Source organism: Procambarus clarkii, chromosome 73 (assembly GCF_040958095.1).
Source record: "Procambarus clarkii isolate CNS0578487 chromosome 73, FALCON_Pclarkii_2.0, whole genome shotgun sequence".
In the NCBI taxonomy this organism is placed as follows: domain Eukaryota; kingdom Metazoa; phylum Arthropoda; class Malacostraca; order Decapoda; family Cambaridae; genus Procambarus; species Procambarus clarkii.
The window spans coordinates 15860306-15881706 of record NC_091222.1 but is presented as its reverse complement, the minus strand read 5'-3'; the positions used below and the strand labels follow the sequence as shown (position 1 = coordinate 15881706).

The 21401-nt window shown below is 46.6% G+C and overlaps 1 protein-coding gene across 3 annotated transcripts in view; it reads left to right on the top strand.

Annotated features, from left to right (window-relative positions):
- Positions 1-20752, top strand: part of LOC138356522 (zinc finger protein 271-like) — a 111029-nt gene extending 90277 nt beyond the window's left edge. For 2 of the 3 annotated variants that reach the window (XM_069312683.1, XM_069312684.1), the window contains one exon: positions 17453-20752. In XM_069312683.1, the coding sequence (XP_069168784.1) occupies positions 19836-20750 (915 nt within the window). In that variant the 5' untranslated portion in view covers positions 17453-19835 and the 3' untranslated portion in view covers positions 20751-20752. Of the gene's footprint in view, positions 1-8699; positions 8828-17452 lie in introns of those variants that run through there. The other variant, XM_069312685.1, reaches the window with a different exon arrangement.
- Positions 20753-21401: the final 649 nt, after the last annotated feature.

Genomic DNA, 21401 nt, shown 5'->3' with positions numbered 1-21401 from the left:
CACATTGCCACACTGTCGGCCATATCCCATCTCTACAACTGAGGCCAGAGTAGCATGTCACCACTATTGTCTGGCATAGCGGGAACCAGGTTTAGTTCCCGAGGGACAGGACGGGTCACACTATATCACCCCCTCCATCCCTCACCCCCCCCTTGTTAGTGGTACCTGCCATGGTGGGGGCGGCTACAAGTCAAGGTCACAGCCAACACCTCATCACTTAATGAGGTTATGGAACTGCCAACACTAGCTGTCATCTGGAGGACTGATTCAACATATCAGAAGAGACATTAATGAGGTCACCTGCCTTGCTATAAAGAACACCGGTGACCGGAAATGAACAGCCAAGAACAACGGAGTGGATTGGGCAACGGTTGCGGGATTACACAAGGTCTTGCCCACTCCTGAGGTTTCTGATACGCCGAGCAACAAGATGTGAAACTTGGTGGCTACGTAAGAACAGCACGTTCCCTTTAGAGTGTGCATGATACGCCAACGCGGATGCACGATTTGCATCTTGGGCCTACAATCATGTGCATGATGGGATAACGAAGAAAGTCGTAAAGGCCTAGTACGATGTAGCAGAAGAAACACCTGTAAGTGGATGGAACCCAAGAGCTGGAGCCGGGACCCGAGGGTTCTGCCGCCACGCCCACCCCGCCTCAACGAACTGGAGCTGTTCACTCATCATGCAAGACCTCGTCTGGTGTCAACGTCTCAGTACTCCCAGGAAGTCAACATGTATGCGGCAGACAGAACATCGCCAGCAGGCGACAACATCTTACAAGAGGATGGAACCCAGGTATGCCAGAGTTCCCCCTGTGACCGGACAGCAAGTCAGTCATCGCTGTCAACACCGACGTCATCGCCTCGTCGACGACCCGGAAGGATGGACCAGCAGCACGGATGTACTGCGGATTGTGGACTAGATCAGTGGAAGACTCTAGTCAGGAGGGAAGTGGATCTCTTCTCACAACAACTGAGGCCAGCTGAAGAACATCGTTGGTGAAGAACACGACGCATCGTTGATGAACTACAGCGAGAATACAGCAAGGGGCGAGTCAACAACATCGGGACAACGGATTCGTCGGGAATAAAGACTATTTGTTAATTTGTATATACAATATATATGTAGTTTTTTAAAGTTCAGAAAACTTGGTGTTCACCATTTCAGAGAAAATAAGTTATGACTGACAATTTTTGTGTAGACTCTGGTGAACTGGGGAACCAGCGGAAAGATGGTTCCAGTATAAATTTAATTGTTTATCATAAATTATGTGTTAATTTTTTTTCTCAAATTAATGTTGATTTGTCATCTGAGAGGATTGATGGGCTTCCATGCAGGTATGGTCAGCCTGGATTTTGAGTTACTTTGGTAACTGTTATTGTTGAGTTTTTTTTTATAAATATTTCTCGACTGTGAGATGTGTATATGTAGATAGGGTAGCTGTTTTTTTTTTCGAGGCATGTGCTAGTTCCTTTGTGGTCTGGGATAAGAAAAGCCATGTTCGAGTTCCTCGCCCACGGTTTTTCTTAAACCGGGACATTGGGGGATATGTAACAAGAGAGCAGTACATAGGACAACATGAACATCATAACAGCATGAACAAGCCACGTGGAGGATGAACAATCCACTGGCGGCAGTCAGGCGACGGCAGACAATGTAAAAGTTACACCTCTGTACAAGTTAGCCATAGAGTCAGGTCAACGGTCATCGAATCACGAAGAGGTCAGAGTTGATGCCGTCATGATAATCTTCAGGGATTAACCCCTAAACATCAAATGTACAACCCTCATGTTCAGCTGGGGAGCAAGAGATCAGGCTACAGACAGTAGTAGAGTGGGCGCAGCCCAGTAGGGAGGTGTGTGTGTGGACTCGGGGAAGTAACATCATCTCCAGGAAAACTGTGGAACAACATGTGAGTAAGTACGGCTCTCTTGTACTAAAGCACCTCATTCAGTACCCTTGGCCTCTAGTAGGGAATATAGTTAGGGAGTGTCTTATTTAATTATTTCAAATAAAGTCATATATTAAGTGTTATAAAAAAAATGTGTATTAATGGTTCCTTGTCTTAGTGATATTGGGCCTACCGTCCCCTTTGCCCCAGTGACCTAGTGTTCTTAATTATTCAGTACTCCTCCCCCCGTTCGTCTTCCGTGTTGAGGTGTTAGTATTGGGTGTGTCCCGCCTTATTCTTGTGTACACTATAGTTCCCAAGTGGTCAGGATTATTCGAGTGTCAGGCCAGGATCCTTGTACCGTTCAGTTGTCCCCTACACCTGTCCTGGTAGGCTATTCCATCTGCAAGACCTACGAACCTCACTCCGGTCCCCTGTCCGGTAACTCAGGGTGGTGGCAGCGTCACTCGGTAACTCATGCGATAGGCTGTGACTACGATTATCTCTATCTTTCTGTCTCACTCTCCCTCACTTCTGTCTCACTCTCCCTCACTTCTGTCTCACTCTCCCTCGCCCTCACTCGCTCTCGTTCTCTTCGGTTTACTGCTTTACATCTTCGTATGACGGCCCGAGTGTTAACATCTTACATGATCGATAGCATCTGTTATTACCATAGAAAGAGCGGAGATTGCATGGTGGTAAAAGCTCAGTGGTAGTAGCGGGGTGCGCGGTCGAGAGATATACAAGGCGGGTTATTACATAGTGACCATCAGTACACAGCATGACATGTCATGCAGACACCGCCACCTTCTTCACCAAAATGGCTGCTCCAAACATACATTACTCCTATTACTGTTATTACACACTATACACACGTTATATATGAGTATCTACATTTCTGTTCATCATAGCAAATCACTAAGCTGGTATGGTAAGTCCCTTAATAAAAGGTGGCCTCAGGGTTTGGTAGCCGAGTGGGCAGCACACAGGACTCGTAATCCTGTGGTCCGGATTTGATTCCCGGCTCCGGAAAAGACAAATGGGCAGTTTCTTTCTCCCTGATGCCCCTGTTACCTAGCAGTAAATAGGTACCTGGGAGTTAGACAGCTGCTACGGGCTGCTTTCTGCGTGTGTGCACTTGGGGAAAAAAAATAATAAAAAATTAGTTAGTAACAGTTGATTGACAGTTGAGACGCGGGCCAAAAGAGCAGAGCTCATCCCCCCACAAGCACTACTAGATGAATACAATTAGGTGAATGCACAGAGTCAGAAGACGACGCCACCTCCCTCCCTCAGCATTACTCCTTCCACCATAGAGCACAGTGCAAATTATCACCACAATTATGCTATTATCAGAATCCTGGTCATTTTTATCACAACAGTCAGGGGTCTTTTCTGATACTATCATCACTAAATAATAGTAGGCTCATATATTTTGTTACATTTTTAGGTGATGCTGTGTTCACAAGCTGAACAGCAGTGCTGTTAGCTCATGCTGCATGCACCAGCCTTGGTTGCTCACTCAGTACTGAGGCTCTCACACCTGGATATGTTACACACCATTTATTTTCAAGGTTTCGTCTGTTCACTATCGGCCGTAGCTGGACTATAGCTGCCCCTATCCCTCAAGGGGCATTTAAAATCGTGCACTAGACCCTCAATCGTATATGTATGATGTGCACGATTTCATGACAGTTACTGCCATCATATATGTATGTATTGCGTGGTTTAAGGGTTAAATGAGCGTGCGGACGCTGCCGCTGAAGCAGCTATCCGCACTTGTCCCATCTCCCGTAAAGTTATTCCTTATTCCAACATTTACTCAGTTATTCATTCCCCCATCCTTGCCCATTGGCAGGGTTGTTGGTCTTCTGTTACTGGTAACAAACTGCGTGCTCTGAAGAGTAGTGTGTCCCCATGACCTTCCTACCACCGTAATCGGCAGTGGGGAAACAGCTCGGGCGAGGTTGCGTATTGGTCATACACGCTTAACTCATGGACAGTTAATGGAGTGCTGCCCTGCTCCTTATTGTCCAGACTGTCCCTCTTATGATTGTGCATATCCTTGTTGAATGTCCTGACTTCCAGGACGAGCGTGTGTCTTGCTTTCCGACCGTCCCTCGCGGTCACTTGTCCCTCGATAGAATTCTAGGTGAATCGGATACTTTTGATATCGTTCGCCTTGCGCGTTTTTGTTCTCGTATTGGCATTCTTGGTGATATTTAGCGCCCTCTGATTATTTCGCACTTTGATGGTGCTACATAGCCTTCCCGGTTGGTGCCTTCTTTTGATAATTACCTTGAAAGAGTGATCAAGAGTCAGGTCACCAGTTTCATGGAGACCAATGACCTACCTAATCCAGGCCAACATGAATTTAGAGCAGGAAGATCGTGCCTCTCACAGCTACTTGACCATAACGACAAAGTCATTGAGGCATTAGAAGAAAAATAGAATCCAGATATGGTATAAACAGACTTCGCAAAGGCATTCGATAAATGTGTCCATGGAGTGATAGCACACAAAATGAGGTCATTGGGAATAGCCAGTAAAGTCGGGTGCTGGATACTCGGTTTTCTGTCGAACAGAACACAGAGTAACAGTCAACCATATAAAATAGTCCAAGTGCAGTTAAAAGCTCTGTACCTTAGGGTATGGTCCTTGCACCACTGCTTTTCCTCATTCTCATATCAGATATAGACAAAAATACAAGTCACAGCTTCATATCATCTTTTGCAGATGACACAAAAATCAACATGAAAATTTCCCCTGCTGAAGACGTTGAAAAAACTACAAGCAGATATTAATAAAGTTTTTGACTGGGCAACAGAAAATACCATGATGTTTAACAGTGATAAATTCCAGGTACTCAGACACGGTAAAAATGAGGACCTTAAACATAATACAGGGTACAAAACAATCAAATCTGTCCATAGTAGGAAAGCAGCATAAAAAGGATTAGGGAATAATGATGTCTGACGACCTAATGTTTAGGGAGCATAACCAAGCAATTATTGCGTCGGTCAGAAAAATGATGGGATGGATTACGAGAACGCTCATATCTAGGGATCCCATTACAATGGTTGTACTATTCAAATCGCTTGTACTGTCCCATCTTGAGTACTGCTCAGTACTCACTTTCCCCTTCAGAGTAGGAGAGATTGCTGAAATAGAGGGCGTATAGAGAACATATACGGAATACATAGACGCAATAAAGCACCTTATTTATTGGGATCGTCTCCAAGATCTCCAAATGTACTCACTAGAAAGGAGACGAGAGAGATATCAAATAATGTACACGTGAAAAATACTGGCAGGCCAGGTCCCAAATCTACACAGTAAAATAACAAGGTTCTGGCGTGAACAGTATGGAAGAAAGTGCAGAACAGAGCCAGTGAAGAGCCAAGGGTGCCATAGGCACAATCAGAGAACACTGTAAAAACATCAGAGGTCCACGGTTGTTCAACATCCTCCCAGCGAGTATAAGAAATATTGCTGGAACAACAGCGGGCATCTTCAAGAGAAAACTAGATAGTTTTCTTCAAGAAGTGCGGGAACAACCGGGCTGTGGTGGATGTGTGGGCCTGCGGGCCACTCCAAGCAACAGCCTGTTAAACCAAGCTCTCAAAAGTCAAGCCTGGCCTCGGGCAGGGCTTGGGGAGTAGAACTCCCAGAACCCCATCAAGCAGGTATTGTATGATTCCATTATCTGGATACACCAATTGTATTCCCATTGTATGATTCCATTGTCTGGATACACCAGATGTATTCCCATTTTATGATTACACTGGTTTCATTTTGTGCTTTGTGATTCATATTGTCTACCTGTAATGAGTTATGTGGAGTCGTCTGCATAGCATATGGTCAGTGACTAGGTATGTTTGGTGTCGTGGCACTATATTTCCATCCATTGCAGATCGTCAATTGTCAGTAGCTGATTGCTTCTTATTTATTGATCAATGAGAGCAGTTTGGTCATGGGAAATGTGCAGACATATGTGTACCAGCTATCAGTACTAAGTTAGTGTACCAGCTATCAATGCTGAGGTAGTGTACCAGCCATCAGTGCTGAGGTAGTGTACCAGCCATCAGTGCTTAGGTAGTGAACCAGCTATCAGTGCTTAGGTAGTGAACCAGCTGTCAGTGCTGAGGTAGTGTACCAGCTATCAGTGCTGAGGTAGTGAACCAGCTATCAGTGCTGAGGTAGTGTACCAGCTATCAGTGCTGAGGTAGTGTACCAGCTATCAGTGCTGAGGTAGTGAACCAGCTATCAGTGCTGAGGTAGTGTACCAGCTATCAGTGCTGAGGTAGTGAACCAGCTATCAGTGCTGAGGTAGTGTACCAGCTATCAGTGCTGAGGTAGTGTACCAGCTATCAGTGCTTAGGTAGTGAACCAGCTATCAGTGCTTAGGTAGTGTACCAGCTATCAGTGCTGAGGTAGTGTACCAGCTATCAGTGCTGAGGTAGTGAACCAGCTATCAGTGCTGAGGTAGTGTACCAGCTATCAGTGCTGAGGTAGTGAACCAGCTATCAGTGCTGAGGTAGTGAACCAGCTATCAGTGCTGAGGTAGTGTACCAGCTATCAGTGCTGAGGTAGTGAACCTGCTATCAGTGCTTAGGTAGTGAACCTGCTATCAGTGCTTAGGTAGTGAACCTGCTATCAGTGCTTAGGTAGTGAACCAGCTATCAGTGCTGAGGTAGTGAACCAGCTATCAGTACTGAGGTAGTGTACCAGCTATCAGTGCTGAGGTAGTGTACCAGCTATCAGTGCTGAGGTAGTGTACCAGCCATCAGTGCTTAGGTAGTGAACCTGCTATCAGTGCTTAGGTAGTGAACCTGCTATCAGTGCTTAGGTAGTGAACCAGTTATCAGTGCTGAGGTAGTGTACCAGCTATCAGTGCTGAGGTAGTGTACCAGCTATCAGTGCTGAGGTAGTGTACCAGCTATCAGTGCATAGGTAGTGAACCAGCTATCAGTGCTGAGGTAGTGTACCAGCTATCAGTGCTGAGGTAGTGTACCAGCTATCAGTGCTGAGGTAGTGTACCAGCTATCAGTGCTTAGGTAGTGTACCTGCTATCAGTGCTTAGGTAGTGAACCTGCTATCAGTGCTGAGGTAGTGTACCAGCTATCAGTGCTGAGGTAGTGAACCAGCTATCAGTGCTGAGGTAGTGTACCAGCTATCAGTGCTGAGGTAGTGAACCAGCTATCAGTACTGAGGTAGTGAACCAGCTATCAGTGCTGAGGTAGTGTACCAGTTATCAGTGCTAAGGTAGTGTACCAGCTATCAGTGCTGAGGTAGTGTACCAGTTATCAGTGCTGAGGTAGTGAACCAGCTATCAGTGCTGAGGTAGTGTACCAGTTATCAGTGCTAAGGTAGTGTACCAGTTATCAGTGCTGAGGTAGTGTACCAGCTATCAGTGCTGTGGTAGTGTACCAGCTATCAGTGCTGAGGTAGTGTACCAGCTATCAGTGCTGAGGTATCATTTTATTTATTTGTCTTTACTCCTGTACAATGAAGAGGTTATCATCACTATGTTTGATTATAATTATATTATTCAAATGTCTATGTATGTGTATATTGTATATAAATATGCAAAAGTGTGTTTAATATATTTAGCAAAAAAAAATCAATATGAAGTTCTTGTTATCTGGAGTGAAATAGTACAGATTGAGCAGTTTACACTGAACACTGATTCATAATTTATTTCATTAACTAGTTGTACCCGGCTCTCGTTGCTGTGGCTCAACAACGCATGTGCATTGCTGAGCAACAGCAACCCTCCCCCTGTCTCCCAGTCCTCCCCACCATTCCCCCCCTCCCCCGTCCACTCGTTCCCCCAACCATTCCTCACCCACCCCCCCATTCCCTCATCCTCCCAACCATTCCCCACTCCCCCATCCCCTCGTCCTCCCAACCATTTCCTCCCTCCCCCATCCCTATGTCCTCCCCATCATCCACCACTCCACCGTCCCCTCGTCCTCTTCACTATCTCCCACTCCCCCGTCCCCCTCGTCCTCCCTACCATTCCCCCCCTCCCCCGTTCCCTTGTCCTACCCACCATCCCCCCACTTCCCTGTCCCCTTGTCCTCCCCCATCAATCTCCATTCCCCTGTCCCCTCGTCCCCACCATCCTCAACTCCCTCGTCCCCTCATCCTCCCCACCATTACCCCCCTCCTCTGTTCCCTCGTCCTCTCCATCATTCCCCACTCCCTCGTTCGATGCATTCCCAAATAATCTGATGTTGCTTTCAGAAAATTGGAAACATCGAGTGATCTGATCTTCCCATCACTGAAATATAAGAAAAACAATTAAACAAAATGAAAAACAATAAAAAAAATAAAAAAATAAACTATACTCACAAAATGAACGGTATGGTAAACAACTTGGCTCAGTTCCAACACAATGTCACACAAAATAATTAAATCAAAATGAAAATAAATTAAAATGAATGAAAATTTATTTTGTCAATAATTTTTTTTTTTGTAATTTTCAATGCAATCGAATAAATTTTGATAAATTTTCAATGCAGTCAAAAACACTGAAATGTAATCGTACCATATTTAGTATAGCGTGTGTGGCTCTTATGTGTAACAGATGGCGCAGTTTCTTAACCCTCAAACCGCGCATATCATATATAAATGATATCAGTGACAAAACCGAAACCGCGCACATCATTTATATATGATTTCGTGTCTAGCGCTATAATTTAAACGCCCCGCCTGGGATAGGGGCAGCTATAGTACAGCCATGACCGATAGTTGCCAGATGCCACCTAGAAAAAAAATCCAGGCCAACATTCTTGGGTGTTACAGCGTCAGTATTGAGCAAGCCACCAAGGCTGGCGCATGCAGCACGAGCTCACAGCACCGCTGTTCAGTGACCACAGCATCGCCTACAAATACCATAATATAAATGATACTGCTATTATTTAGCAGTGAAGTATTACTGAAGCCCCCTGACTGTGATAAAACTGACCAGGATTCTGATAATAGCAGGATTGTGGTGATATTTAGCGCTGTGCTCCATGGAGGGAGGAGTAAGGCTGTGGGAGGGAGGGTTGTGGCGTCATCTTCTGACTGTGTGTGGCCACCATTTATTGACTGCACTCACCATTCCAGCTTAGTGGTTCGCCATGGTGAACACAAATGTAGATACTTATATATAACGTGTGTATAGTGTGAGATAACAGCGAGAGGAGTAGGTTGGGAGCCGCCATTTTCGTGAGGGAGGAGCGTCGTCTGCACGACTTGGCATGGTGTTTACTGATGGCCACTATGGTCTTTGGGCACCATACCAGCTTATTTGTTCAGGTATAGTGAATAAAACAGGTAGATACTTATATATAATGTGTGTATATAGCGTAATAATACCACAAACAATATTGTTGGATGACAAATATTAGTGCGTCTGGCCTTGAGGGCGGCCGCCGATCAGCTGACTGTGTGAGTAGCTACGTCTTATGGCCTTCACTCACCATACAAGCTTAGATGTACAGTTATGGTGAACAAAACATGTAAATACGTATATATAACGTCTGTGTATAGTGAATAAATACAAAAGAGTATTGTGGGAGGTGAATGAGGGTGAGTGAGGTGGTGTTGAGGGAGGGAGTGGCAGTGAGTGGCACGCTGGTGTTTGGTGTTTCACTCCTCGTTGCTTTTTGACTCACAAGACCAACTTAGTAGTTCGTTATGGTGTACAAAACATACAAATACTTATATATAACCTGTGTATATAGTGTAACAACAGCAAAACTATTTGTTTATTGTTTTATGAACATAATAATTGAATCACTAATATGCACACCATAATTTTGAGTACAGCAATGGTTCACACATTTTATAATATAAATATACCACAATTCACTGTATGGAATAATATTACTGCAAAAAAACTAAGAAAAAATCAATCAGAGACATTGAAATAATTAGGTAATAATATATTTGTGGCAACTGCCGTCTGACAGCTCGGGCGGAGTAGACCTCGTCTGGCGAAGGCTCTGCCAACGCCCCTTTTCTGGGGGGAGCCCCGTCGGCTCCCCGGAGCTATCCCAGGCTGATATGCTAATGTCAGACTTTGGCATCAGTCATGTGTGTGGAGTTCTTAGGCCTACCGGGGACCACGGCCAGAACCGGGCCCCCTCAGAGAGGCAAGGGGAGCAATGGCCTATAGAAGCCCCCCGTGTAGTTGGAAGCATTCTATGTCTGCCATCGACCGGAACAGGCACCCAGAAAGGTAAGCGCCCCAAAACAAACCCCTATTCTGGTTAAAATTGCTACCTAAAACCGAACTAGTGGATAGAACTCCCCAACCGAAAACAAGCAAACTAGTGTGACGTCACACACTGCCGCGCCGCTGTCTGCGCAGCTCCCCCCTCCCCGGGAGGGGGAAGGGGGAGCCCCAGACCCCCCGCGCCGGCTACCCACACCTCAGTTCTTGAGGCTGATGCTATAGGCGATGGTCGTGTGCTCTGGCTCCGGTGTCGCTACTGCACTGTGCTTTGAGTGTGGTGTTAGTTTTGTGGGTGCGAGAGCCAGGAGTTATCTTCAGTACTCGGGCTGCATGCGCCTAGGGCTGCCTTCCCTAGGTGCCCTGTAAGTACTGCCCTTGGGGCTTGGGGCCACCTTCCACAGGCTCCTCGGGGTCTGCCTCTGCTGGTCCGTTTTACCTTTCGGTTTTTCGGCCGCCTGTTGGGCTCTTGGGTGTTCTGTTCTCCCTTGTTACCGGCAGGTAAGAGGCAGTTTGCACTGGTAGGGGCGCAGGGTGCTGCTCAGCTTGTAATTCCCGACATCGCGGCCGGCTCTGTTCCTTGGGGTTCGCTGTCCTCTTGCGGGGTTTTGTTTTTCTTTTTCTTTTTGCCTGGTGGGGGGTTCTGTCATTTTATTCAGTTTGTTTTTGCCCTTCCACTGTTCTCCTCGGTGGCGCCCCCTGCTAGGTCCCCGTGAGTGTACACGTCCCTGGGGTTCAGCTTTAGAAGTTTGCTTGGTAGTTTTGGGCGCCGGTTTGCAGCACCCTGCCTGGGACTACCTGAGCGCGAGTCCTCTTAAAGTAAACGCTCAGGACCCTGGGAATCCCCTAGGGGGCGCGTGGGTCCGATGGATGTGACCCCGGAGTCCCCACTCGCTGTGTGCGAGTTTGAGGGTTGCTCGGTCCCCTTGTCTCAGGGTGACCCTCATTGTTTTTGCCTCTGCCACGCTGCCTGTTGGGTCGGTGATACTTTCGACCCTGAGTCCTGTGAGTGTTGCTTGCTTGTGACTCAATTTACCCAATCCTCTGATGATTCTATTCGGGTACAGGCGGCACGTGCGTTGCAGTCTAGGTTTCGTCTGTTGCAACGCGCTCGGTTGGTTGCTTCCCCGGATGCCCCGGGGCTGCCCCGCTTTGCTTTTCGAGACCCGGACTTGGGGGTGGGGGTCGCTTCGATCCTGGTTCAGTCCGCACCTCCTCGTCCTTCCCCTTCTGTTCGTTCTGGTCCCCCGCCCCTGCTTCCGGCCCCGAAGCGTCTGAGGGTTTCGGGGTCGGAGCAGGGGTTACTTGATCTCGAGACTCGGGCAGCTTCGGGGGTTGCCCCTTCCGGGGGGGGTGGCAGAGGCATTCGAGTCTTGTCTCCCGGCCGAAGCTTCAGGGTCTGACCAGTGGGCCCCCCTTCCTCCAGCTTTTCCGGCTGCTCCGTCCTTGTCTTGTGGGGTCGGGGCTTGGGGAGAGGACTCGGCCTCGGGTCCTGTGGTGACGGACCTCGAGGCTGGGGAGGGGCTGACTTGGGGGCCTTGGGCCCCGCTGGACCCCGCCTGGGTTTTTCTTCCCACTGAGCGGGGCTTATTGTTACAAGGAGTGGGGTTTTCTTTCCCCCCCTCTGCGTACGAGTTGGATTTGGTGTCGGCCCCTCCCCGGGTACGGTTCCGTGTTCCCCCGGGTACGTCGGTTCCGTCCTTCCGGAGGTTTTTGGCTTATCGCATCCAACCTGGTGTGGTGCGAGCGGCCTTTGCAGCTTACCTCCTGCGTGACCCGGATTATGCCTCGGAAATGGATCCGTCCACGTTCAGGTTTGGGACTTCGTTCCCTTTCTGGCTCCGTTACGAGGTTCCGGAGTCGTCCTGGCTAGCAGACTGCCCCTTGTTTGGTCTGGATTCCTGGCATTCTTTCTGTCGTTCCCGCACGCTGGAGTGGCGGGAAGCTTCCACGGTGCTTCAGGTTTTCCTGGGGGGTGAACTTGAGTACCTGAATGAGTGCTTGTTTGCCCCTGCCCTTCCCCGCGATGTGGGCGTTATTCAGCTCCATGTGCAGGTTCCCTACCTTTCGGCGGCGCTCGTGGCGGAGGACTTGCGCGCTCGGGGCCTTTTGTGTTCGGCCTTGCGGTTCTTTTCCCTCCTGGAGCTGTCTTCGGATTGGCTCGTGGAGGATGTGGGGACGCTTGGGTCAGTCCCGGGGTCCGGCACCTTGTCCTCGGCTGCGCGTTCGTCGGCTGCCTTGTTGAAGCTGTTCACGCCGATTTTGCGGGATGCGGTTTCCCTGTTCTATGCTTCCCGTCTCGCGTGTCGGCAGGCGGTGCTGGGTTCCTCCGTGGAATCTGCTTGGGCTCTGGCTCTTAGGCGTTCTTCACCTTTTTGTCCTCTCCTGTTTGGGGAGTCGGCTGTGGCGCAGTTTATTCAGGCTGCGTCGGCGGCTTGTCGTCCGATGTCGGACTTGTTGGTTTTCCGGGGGTCCCGGGGTGGGTCTTCCCGGAAAGGTCGTGCCAGGGCTCGGGGTTCCTCTCGTCGTGGTAGGCCTCTGGTGTCAGGTTTGGGGTTGGCTCCTCCTGCGGACCCTCCCTCGTCTGGTCGGCGCGGTGTTCGCGCTGTGCGGGGTTCTGGGTCTCGTACGGGTCGCCGGCCCTTTCGCGGTTTGCCCCTTTGACGGGGCGATGGGGGGGCGGCTTGCGCTGTTTGCCCGCGCCTGGTCCCACGATTCGTGGGCCTTTCGGGTCGTGTCTCGCGGCCTGTGGTGGCGTTGGGTGGCCCCTCCCCCCTTTGGGGGGTCGGGGCTGGCAGGGCAGGCTTCTTCCCCTGCGCTCTGTCGAGTCGTCTTGGAGTGGGTACGCTTGGGCGTCGTCGAAACGACGTCGTCCCTCAGATGGGTTTCCCGTCTGTTTCCGGTTCCGAAACGGGACTGCGCGGACCTGCGGTTCATTCTGGACTTGTCCCGTCTGAACCCCTGGGTTCATTGCCCCTCCTTTCGGATGACTACGCTGTCTCAGGTTCGGCTCCTCTTGGAGCCGGGAGCTTGGATGGTGTCCCTGGACCTCCGGGACGCTTATTGGCATGTCCCGATTCATCCGCGGTTCAGGGACTGGCTCGGTTTTGTTGTGGGGCGTCTGAGTTACCGCTTTCGTTGTCTCCCGTTCGGGTTGGACCTGGCACCTCGCGTGTTCACACGCCTTACACGGGTTGTGGTGGCTCGTTTGCGTCTCCTAGGTGTTCGGGTGTTGGCCTACCTCGACGACTGGCTGGTTTGGGCTCCCAGCCAGTCAGCTTGCTTGCTAGCCAGGGATTTGGTTCTTTCCCAGCTCGCCGGGTTCGGGTTCTTGGTGAACTGGAGGAAGTCCCATCTGGTTCCCTCTCAGGTTCGGACTTGGCTGGGTCTCGTGTGGGACTCTCGAACCGCCTCCTTGTCTCTCCCTCCGGAGTCTCTCCTGCGGCTGCGGTCCCGCCTTCGTCTGTTTCTGGAGGGCCCTCGGGTCACCCGGCGGTTGCTCGAGGGGCTGTGCGGGAGCCTGAACTTCGCGATGGTGGTCTACCCGCCGGGTCGGGTTTGGCTTCGACGGCTGTTCTGGTTCCTTCGGGGTTCCCCCTTCCGCCTCTCTCGCGATCGCAGAGTTCGACCCCCGGGGGACTTGCGTCGGTTGCTGCGTCACCGGCTTCCTCTTCGGGTTTTTCGGGGTTCAGTGCCTTGGCGCCTACCCGAGCCCTCGCTCGATGTGTACACGGATGCGTCGTCTCTCGGCTGGGGTTTTGTGACCAGTGCTCACCAGGCCGGCCAGGGGCGTTGGGATCCGTCCTTCCGTCGAGCTCACAGTGGGGGTTGTCTCACAAGTCGAGCCTGGCCTCGGGCCGGGCTTGGGGAGTAGAACAACTCCCAGAACCCCATCAACCAGGTAACAGTACGGTGCGGGAGTTTGCGGCAGTGTGGTTTGCTCTGGGGAGGATTCGGGTGGCCCGCGGATCGACGATTCGGCTCCATTCGGACTGCTCTCCGGTGGTTCATTGCCTGAACCGCGGGGGTTCGATGCGGTCCTTGTCTCTTTGGGGTTGGTCGCTTCGGGTGACTCGTCTGCTGAGTTCTTGGGGTTTGGCTCTCCTGGCGGTTCACGTACGGGGCGTGTCCAACGTCTTGGCCGACGCCCTGTCTCGCTTCGTTCCCCTCTCCACGGAGTGGACGGTCGACGACGAGTCCTTCCGTTGGCTTTGCCAGACGTTCGGGCGCCCCGAGGTGGACCTCTTCGCGTCGGCGTGGTCGCGGCGTCTTCCAGTTTATACGGCGCCCTTCCCCGATTGCGAGGCCGTCGGGGTCGATGCCTTTCGGCTCGATTGGTCGAGGTGGGGGTTCCTGTACCTCTTTCCCCCGGTTCGGCTGTTGCTCCAGGTCCTGACTCGCTTAGAGACTTACCGGGGGAGAGTTGTCCTTCTGGCCCCTTGGTGGCCGGCCCAGCCTTGGTTTCAGGCGCTGGTTGCTCGGTGTCCGAACCCGAGGGTTTTCCCGCGGCTCCGCCTCTTTCAGCAGATCGGGCCGGTACGTCACGTAGCTGGTTCGATCTTCTCGAGTCTTCGCGTATGGTTTTTTTGACTCGAGTCTATCATCATCTCTATGGTGATCAGGTGGCCTCCTTGTTGGTGTCCCACCTGAGGGCTTCTTCTCGGCGGCAGTATGAAGTTTCCTGGCGGTCCTTCCGTTTCTTTTTGCGTCTTCGTCGTCTTAGCTCCTTGTCTGTTCGGGTGGTCTTGTCCTTCCTCTCGTGGTTGTTTCAGGACCGTCATCTTATGCCTAACACTGTCGCTTCGTATCGTGCGGCGCTGGCGGAGCCGCTTCAGCTTGCTTTCGGTATCGATGTTACGTTTGCGCCGTTTCGCAAGCTGTCTCGTGCATTGTTTCACCTCCGGCCTGCTCATGCGTCGCCTGAGCCGTCCTGGTCTTTGGACAGAGTGCTCGCTTTCCTTTCATCTCCTAGTTTCGTTGTGGCCCCTTCGGTCCAGGATTGTTTTTCCAAGGCACTTTTCTTGTTGGCTTTGGCCTCTGGGGGTCGGGTAGGGGAGCTTCATGCTCTCCTCCGGCGCAGGGGTTTCTGCTCTTTTGGTCGTGGTGATAGTTTTGTTCGTTTGCAGCCGTCTCCTTCTTTTCTGGCGAAGAATGAGACTGCTGCGTTCCGGAGGGGTCCATGGGTGGTTGATGCTTGGTTGGTCAGGCCGGGGGTGCATCATGTTTTGTGTCCGGTTGCGGCGCTTTGCCGTTATTTGCGCGCCACAGCTTCTGTGTCCGGGGACGCGCTGTGGGTTGATCCGGTTTCCCTTCTTCCCTGTTTGCGGGTTCGGGTCTCTCCGGTCGTCCGCAGGGTTATTAGGTCCAGCCAGCCTGCGGTCTATCCCCGTGCCCATGACGTTCGTAAGTTCGCGGCTCTTGCTGCCGTCTTTGGGAATGTGTCTTGGTCTGATATTCGGGCGCTGGGATTTTGGCGGTCGAACAGGGTCCTGGCTGCTCGTTACCTTGTGAATGTCCCTGGGCCTCGTCGGGCCTGTGTTGCTTTGGGTCGGCGGTTGCAGCCAGTTGTCTCGGCTTCGAGTTGAGGGGTGAGCGACGACCGCCTCCCGGGTAAGTCCCTCTTTTTCTGTCTGTGGGTAGTTAGCTCCGGGGAGCCGACGGGGCTCCCCCCAGAAAACCAGCGTTGAATGTAATGAAACGCCATTTTCTGGGTGAGTCCCGGAGGCTCCCCGGCATCCCTCCCTCCCTCCGGTCGGCGGTTTTTCGCGTTTTTGACATCCAGCCTCAAGAACTGAGGTGTGGGTAGCCGGCGCGGGGGGTCTGGGGCTCCCCCTTCCCCCTCCCGGGGAGGGGGTAGCTGCGCAGACAGCGGCGCGGCAGTGTGTGACGTCACACTAGTTTGCTTGTTTTCGGTTGGGGAGTTCTATCCACTAGTTCGGTTTTAGGTAGCAATTTTAACCAGAATAGGGGTTTGTTTTGGGGCGCTTACCTTTCTGGGTGCCTGTTCCGGTCGATGGCAGACATAGAATGCTTCCAACTACACGGGGGCTTCTATAGGCCATTGCTCCCCTTGCCTCTCTGAGGGGGCCCGGTTCTGGCCGTGGTCCCCGGTAGGCCTAAGAACTCCATACACATGACTGATGCCAAAGTCTGACATTAGCATATCAGCCTGGGATAGCTCCGGGGAGCCTCCGGGACTCACCCAGAAAATGGCGTTTCATTACATTCAACGCTGGTTTTTTGCCACACTTCCCTACCCTATTGCTGCTAAAATATGCCACCTACGATTTTTTTGTTATTTTTTCTGTGATCAGGGAACAAAAATGAACACTTCTATAAGACGACAGAATTTTTTGGAATTTTTTTTTTTTGTTGCACCTGTGGGTGTGAATTCCATTTGGGCCCCTAGCGGTTTGAGGGTTAAAGAAAAATGTTTTTACCTGTCACAGGTGTGGCATCTATACTTACGAAATGAACGGTATGGTAAACAACACAGCTCAATTCTAACACAATGTCACACAAAATAATTCCATAAAAATTAAAATAAATCAAAATCTATGAAAATTAAATTTATCAATGCAATTGGAAATATTGAAATGTAATTGTAACATATTTAGTTTTGCGTGTGTGTTGCTATTACGTGCAACAGATGGCGCTGTTTTTTTTTTTAAACATGTTTTTACCTGTCACAGCTGTGGCATCTATATAGTAGGTATATAAAAACATACGCATATTCGAATGGAACGTTGTGTCAGAATTTCAAAGCAATCAGTGGAAGAACTTTGTGAGATTATAGCATGTGTTGCTCCTACGTGCAACAGATGGCATTGATTTAAAAAAAAAGCATGTTTTTCCTGTCACAGGTGAGGCATGTATATAGTAGGTATAAAAACACACGCCTATTCGAATGCAACGTCGTGTCAAAATTTCAAAGCAATCGCTAAAGAGGTTTCGAAGGTTTCTCTCACATGAAAAACACTTGAAAAACACAGTTTTTCAAAAAAGGCATATTTTTTCTGAACGTATGTAAAAACTCGCTTGGATGCAAATGGAACGTTGTGTGAAAATTTCAAAGCAATCGGTGAAGAACTTTCAGAGATTAACGATTTTGAACAAACGAACATTTCCATTTTTATTTGTATAGATATGTACTGTTATATAGTTTAGTATATAGTATAGCCTTATTTTACTTATATATTCATTGCCGAAGAAAATCTGCAGTCCTGTAAATCAAAATTGCCTATTATGAGAAAACTTTAACACCAAAGATTATGTATTTGATATTTGTTGTCCTAAAGACCTGAATATTTTTCAATTGTTTCTTTTGCAGCTCCTACTGTCATCAGAAGACTGACACCTGCACTGCCACTACCCATTAGGCTGAGAGCTCGTGTGTGTCAACAATGCTGTGCACATGATGGTGTGAGCAGTGTCATGAAGCACAAAACTGTCAAATAGACTGCATATACATCAGTGAGCAGTGTCATGAAGCACAACACTGTCAGATAGACTGCATATACATCATAGTGTGAGCAGTGTCATGAAGCACAACACTGTCAGATAGACTGCATATACATCATAGTGTGAGCAGTGTCATGAAGCACAACATGGTTAGATATACTGCATACATGGTGGTTGTCATCAGCAGTGTCATGAAACTCATTACAGTGTCAGAAAAACTGTACTACATGAATTCGGGTAAGACTTTGTCTTGAGCCAATTTCAACATCCTGATTGTTACATCCACATCCTCAACATCCTGTGGATGGATGTTTACTCAACTCTTTCAGATATTGTCATGTGTTTCCTTATCACCCATTGCAGTAAACACACTTTAATCCAAAGCACTCTACATTCATGTTTCTATTTATGTACGTATGTACGTATATATGGATGAGTACATGTATTTATCAACACCTCATGCACTATGGCAACAAAGTAAATGTGTATTTAAAGACAACTTTGGTATATCATTGATTTTAAAATCTTGGCATTTATAATAATATGCATGTGATATTTAGGTTTTTAATATTTATATTTAGTGAGATAATATTTTAAGGTAATAAAAATAATTATATTTCATGGCTTATTGTAAAGTTTAATATAAATGATTTACAGAACATGGCACTTTTTCTCCTACACGAACTGTTATTAGTGTTGAGAAAGCATTCTAAAAAGATATCTATATACTTTATAGTAAATATGGATTCTTATCTTAGGCAAGTAAGATAATATATTAATTTTCATAATGCTTAGATCTTATTTATGTAGTTACTTGAAGGTACAGAGGATTAAAAAAATGTACAAGGTACATTGGACTGTTACATTCCTATAAAAATCACATACACATTTACACAAGTGACTAACCACATTAAGGTTCATTGTGCTGTAATTTTATTTGTAATAAGGCATCTCTCAGTTCTCTGATTATATATATAATAAGACATTCATTTCTGTGGTTATATTTGATAATATATCCCTTCAGTTCTGTGGTTATATTTATGATAATATACCCCCTCAGTTCTGTGGTTATATTTATGATAATATACCCCCTCAGTTCTGTGGTTATATTTATGATAATATACCCCTCAGTTCTGTGGTTATATTTATGATAATATATCCCTTCAGTTCTGTGGTTATATTTATGATAATATACCCCCTCAGTTCTGTGGTTATATTTATGATAATATATCCCTCAGTTCTGTTGTTATATTTATGATAATATATCCCTTCAGTTCTGTGGTTATATTTATGATAATATACCCCTCAGTTCTGTGGTTATATTTATGATAATATAATCCTCAGTTCTCTGGTTACATTTATGATAATATAACCCTCAGTTCTGTGGTTATATTTATGTTAATAGATCCTTTAGTTCTGTGGTTATATTTAAAATAAAACATCTCTGTGTAGCAAAAAAAATTTTTTTTTTTTCTATAGAAGTGATACAATGACATTGTAAAATCTTGAACAAACTTGCCACAGTGCTTGTTTTACATATTTACAAAGTTTTACCTGCACTAAACCTGCTGGCAACTACATGTGGAGGAGTACATATGTATTGTATGTTTTTACACTTTATAATTTGCAGGACATATTGTATAGTATATTTTAAATCTAGGAAATTATATAATATAATCACAATATTTTACTATTTATGAATCAACAGTACCATCAATTTATATATAAAATTTTCCATTCTTGTATGTCTTGACAGTTCAGTTGTTTTATATTTCTGCCAAATTGGAATTTTTCCTGCTGCTTATTTGATATTCTGGTCTATCTGTTCACAACAGAGGTACCACTATAACCCGATTGTCTCTACTGGCTACAATGTTGTAACTTGTGTTATTTACACATCCCACAATCCAAGTGTTTGGCATATTTTAACATTTCATTTAATAATATACAAAAACTGCATTTTAAAAAACCATGTCATGAATATGAATTACTTAGAATTTTCTGTAATATTTATAAAGCATACAAGAATTTAATAATAAATAATAATAATCATAATCATTGTCTACAAGACTTCAGTAATCAAATGTAGTAAATTTCATTAGATAATAATACTTAGGTTTTTGGATCAACTAACTTTAAAGATTTATAAATTCACGTAAACTGTACAAATGTTTCTTCAAAAGAAAAATCTAATCAGTGTTTAATGTTCAAAAATATTATATTAAAACGTCTCATATAGTAGCCTACAAAAAATGTACAAAGAAAAAATCTGTGTTAAATATTCATTGTCTAAAACTATGTTCAGAAATACTCCAAAGCTAAATATGAGTGCCCATTCAGGAGAGAAACTGTATCACTGTCCAGAGTGTGTAAAAGATTTTTCAACAAAATCAGCTCTAAAATTACACATGAGGATTCATACAGGAGAGAAACCACATCACTGTTCAGTGTGTCTAAAAGATTTTTCACAACAATCAGATCTAAAAAAACACATGAGGATTCATACAGGAGAGAAACCATATCACTGTGCAGTGTGTCTAAAAGATTTTTCAAGAAAATCAAATCTAATATCTCACATGAGGATTCATACAGGAGAGAAACCATATCACTGTGCAGTGTGTCTAAAAGATTTTTCAGGAAAATCAAATCTAATATCTCACATGAGGATTCATACAGGAGATAAACCATATCACTGTTCAGTGTGTCTAAAAGATTTTTCACAACAATCAGATCTAAAAAAACACATGAGGATTCATACAGGAGAGAAACCATATCACTGTGCAGTGTGTCTAAAAGATTTTTCAGGAAAATCAAATCTAATATCTCACATGAGGATTCATACAGGAGATAAACCATATCACTGTTCAGTGTGTCTAAAAGATTTTTCACGACAATCAGATCTAAAAAGACACATGAGGATTCATACTGGAGAGAAACCATATCATTGTTCAGAGTGTTTAAAAGATTTTTCACAAAAGTCAAATCTAATATGTCACATGAGGATTCATACAGGAGAGAAACCATATCACTGTTCAGTGTGTCTAAAAGATTTTTCACGACAATCGGATCTAAAAAAACACACAAGGATTCATACTGGAGAGAAACTATGTAGAAAAACAATAGCATTACCTTTAGTGACTACACAATTTAAATGTAGTTATTCTTAATAGTTGACAAAGTACAGAAGTAACAGAACCTATTCAGTGACAAAAGGTTTTAGAGTCGAGATATTTCCTACCATAGTAGATAGACCGAGTTTTGGGATGGTTTTTGTTGCTATATGGAACTTTGTCCAAAGCAGGTATGTCCTCCTTTAGCTTAGGTCTTCATTCCTGGATACAACTCTCCAAATGGTGGTGCATCAGAGACTTGTACAGTTGAATAACTACAGTGGAACCTAGGTTTTCAAATTTTTTAGTTCTTGAGCTCAATTTCTTCTAAATGTTTCGACTCAGTGCTCGAGTTTGTTGATACACGTATGGGCCAACCGAGCACATGGCGCAAACAGTTTACCAGTGCCTCCCAACTAATGACGACTGAACTTGAATTCTTTGTTATGAATTTCATTGTTTTTGTGCTTTTTGGTTTGATAACATAAAAGTTCTTATTATATATCATGCCATGGGGTTCCAAGAAAGTCAGTGGTAAAGTGCAACCTAATAAAATAGTTGTGAGGATGACGATAGAGGAAAAACAAGAGGTCATTCATAGTGAGACAATGTAATGTCTCACTACAGACAAGTGTTAAAATATAGGGAAAAACAAGTGTCTATTGACAGATTCTTAGTAAGACAAGCAAGCAGTGTGCCACAACCAGG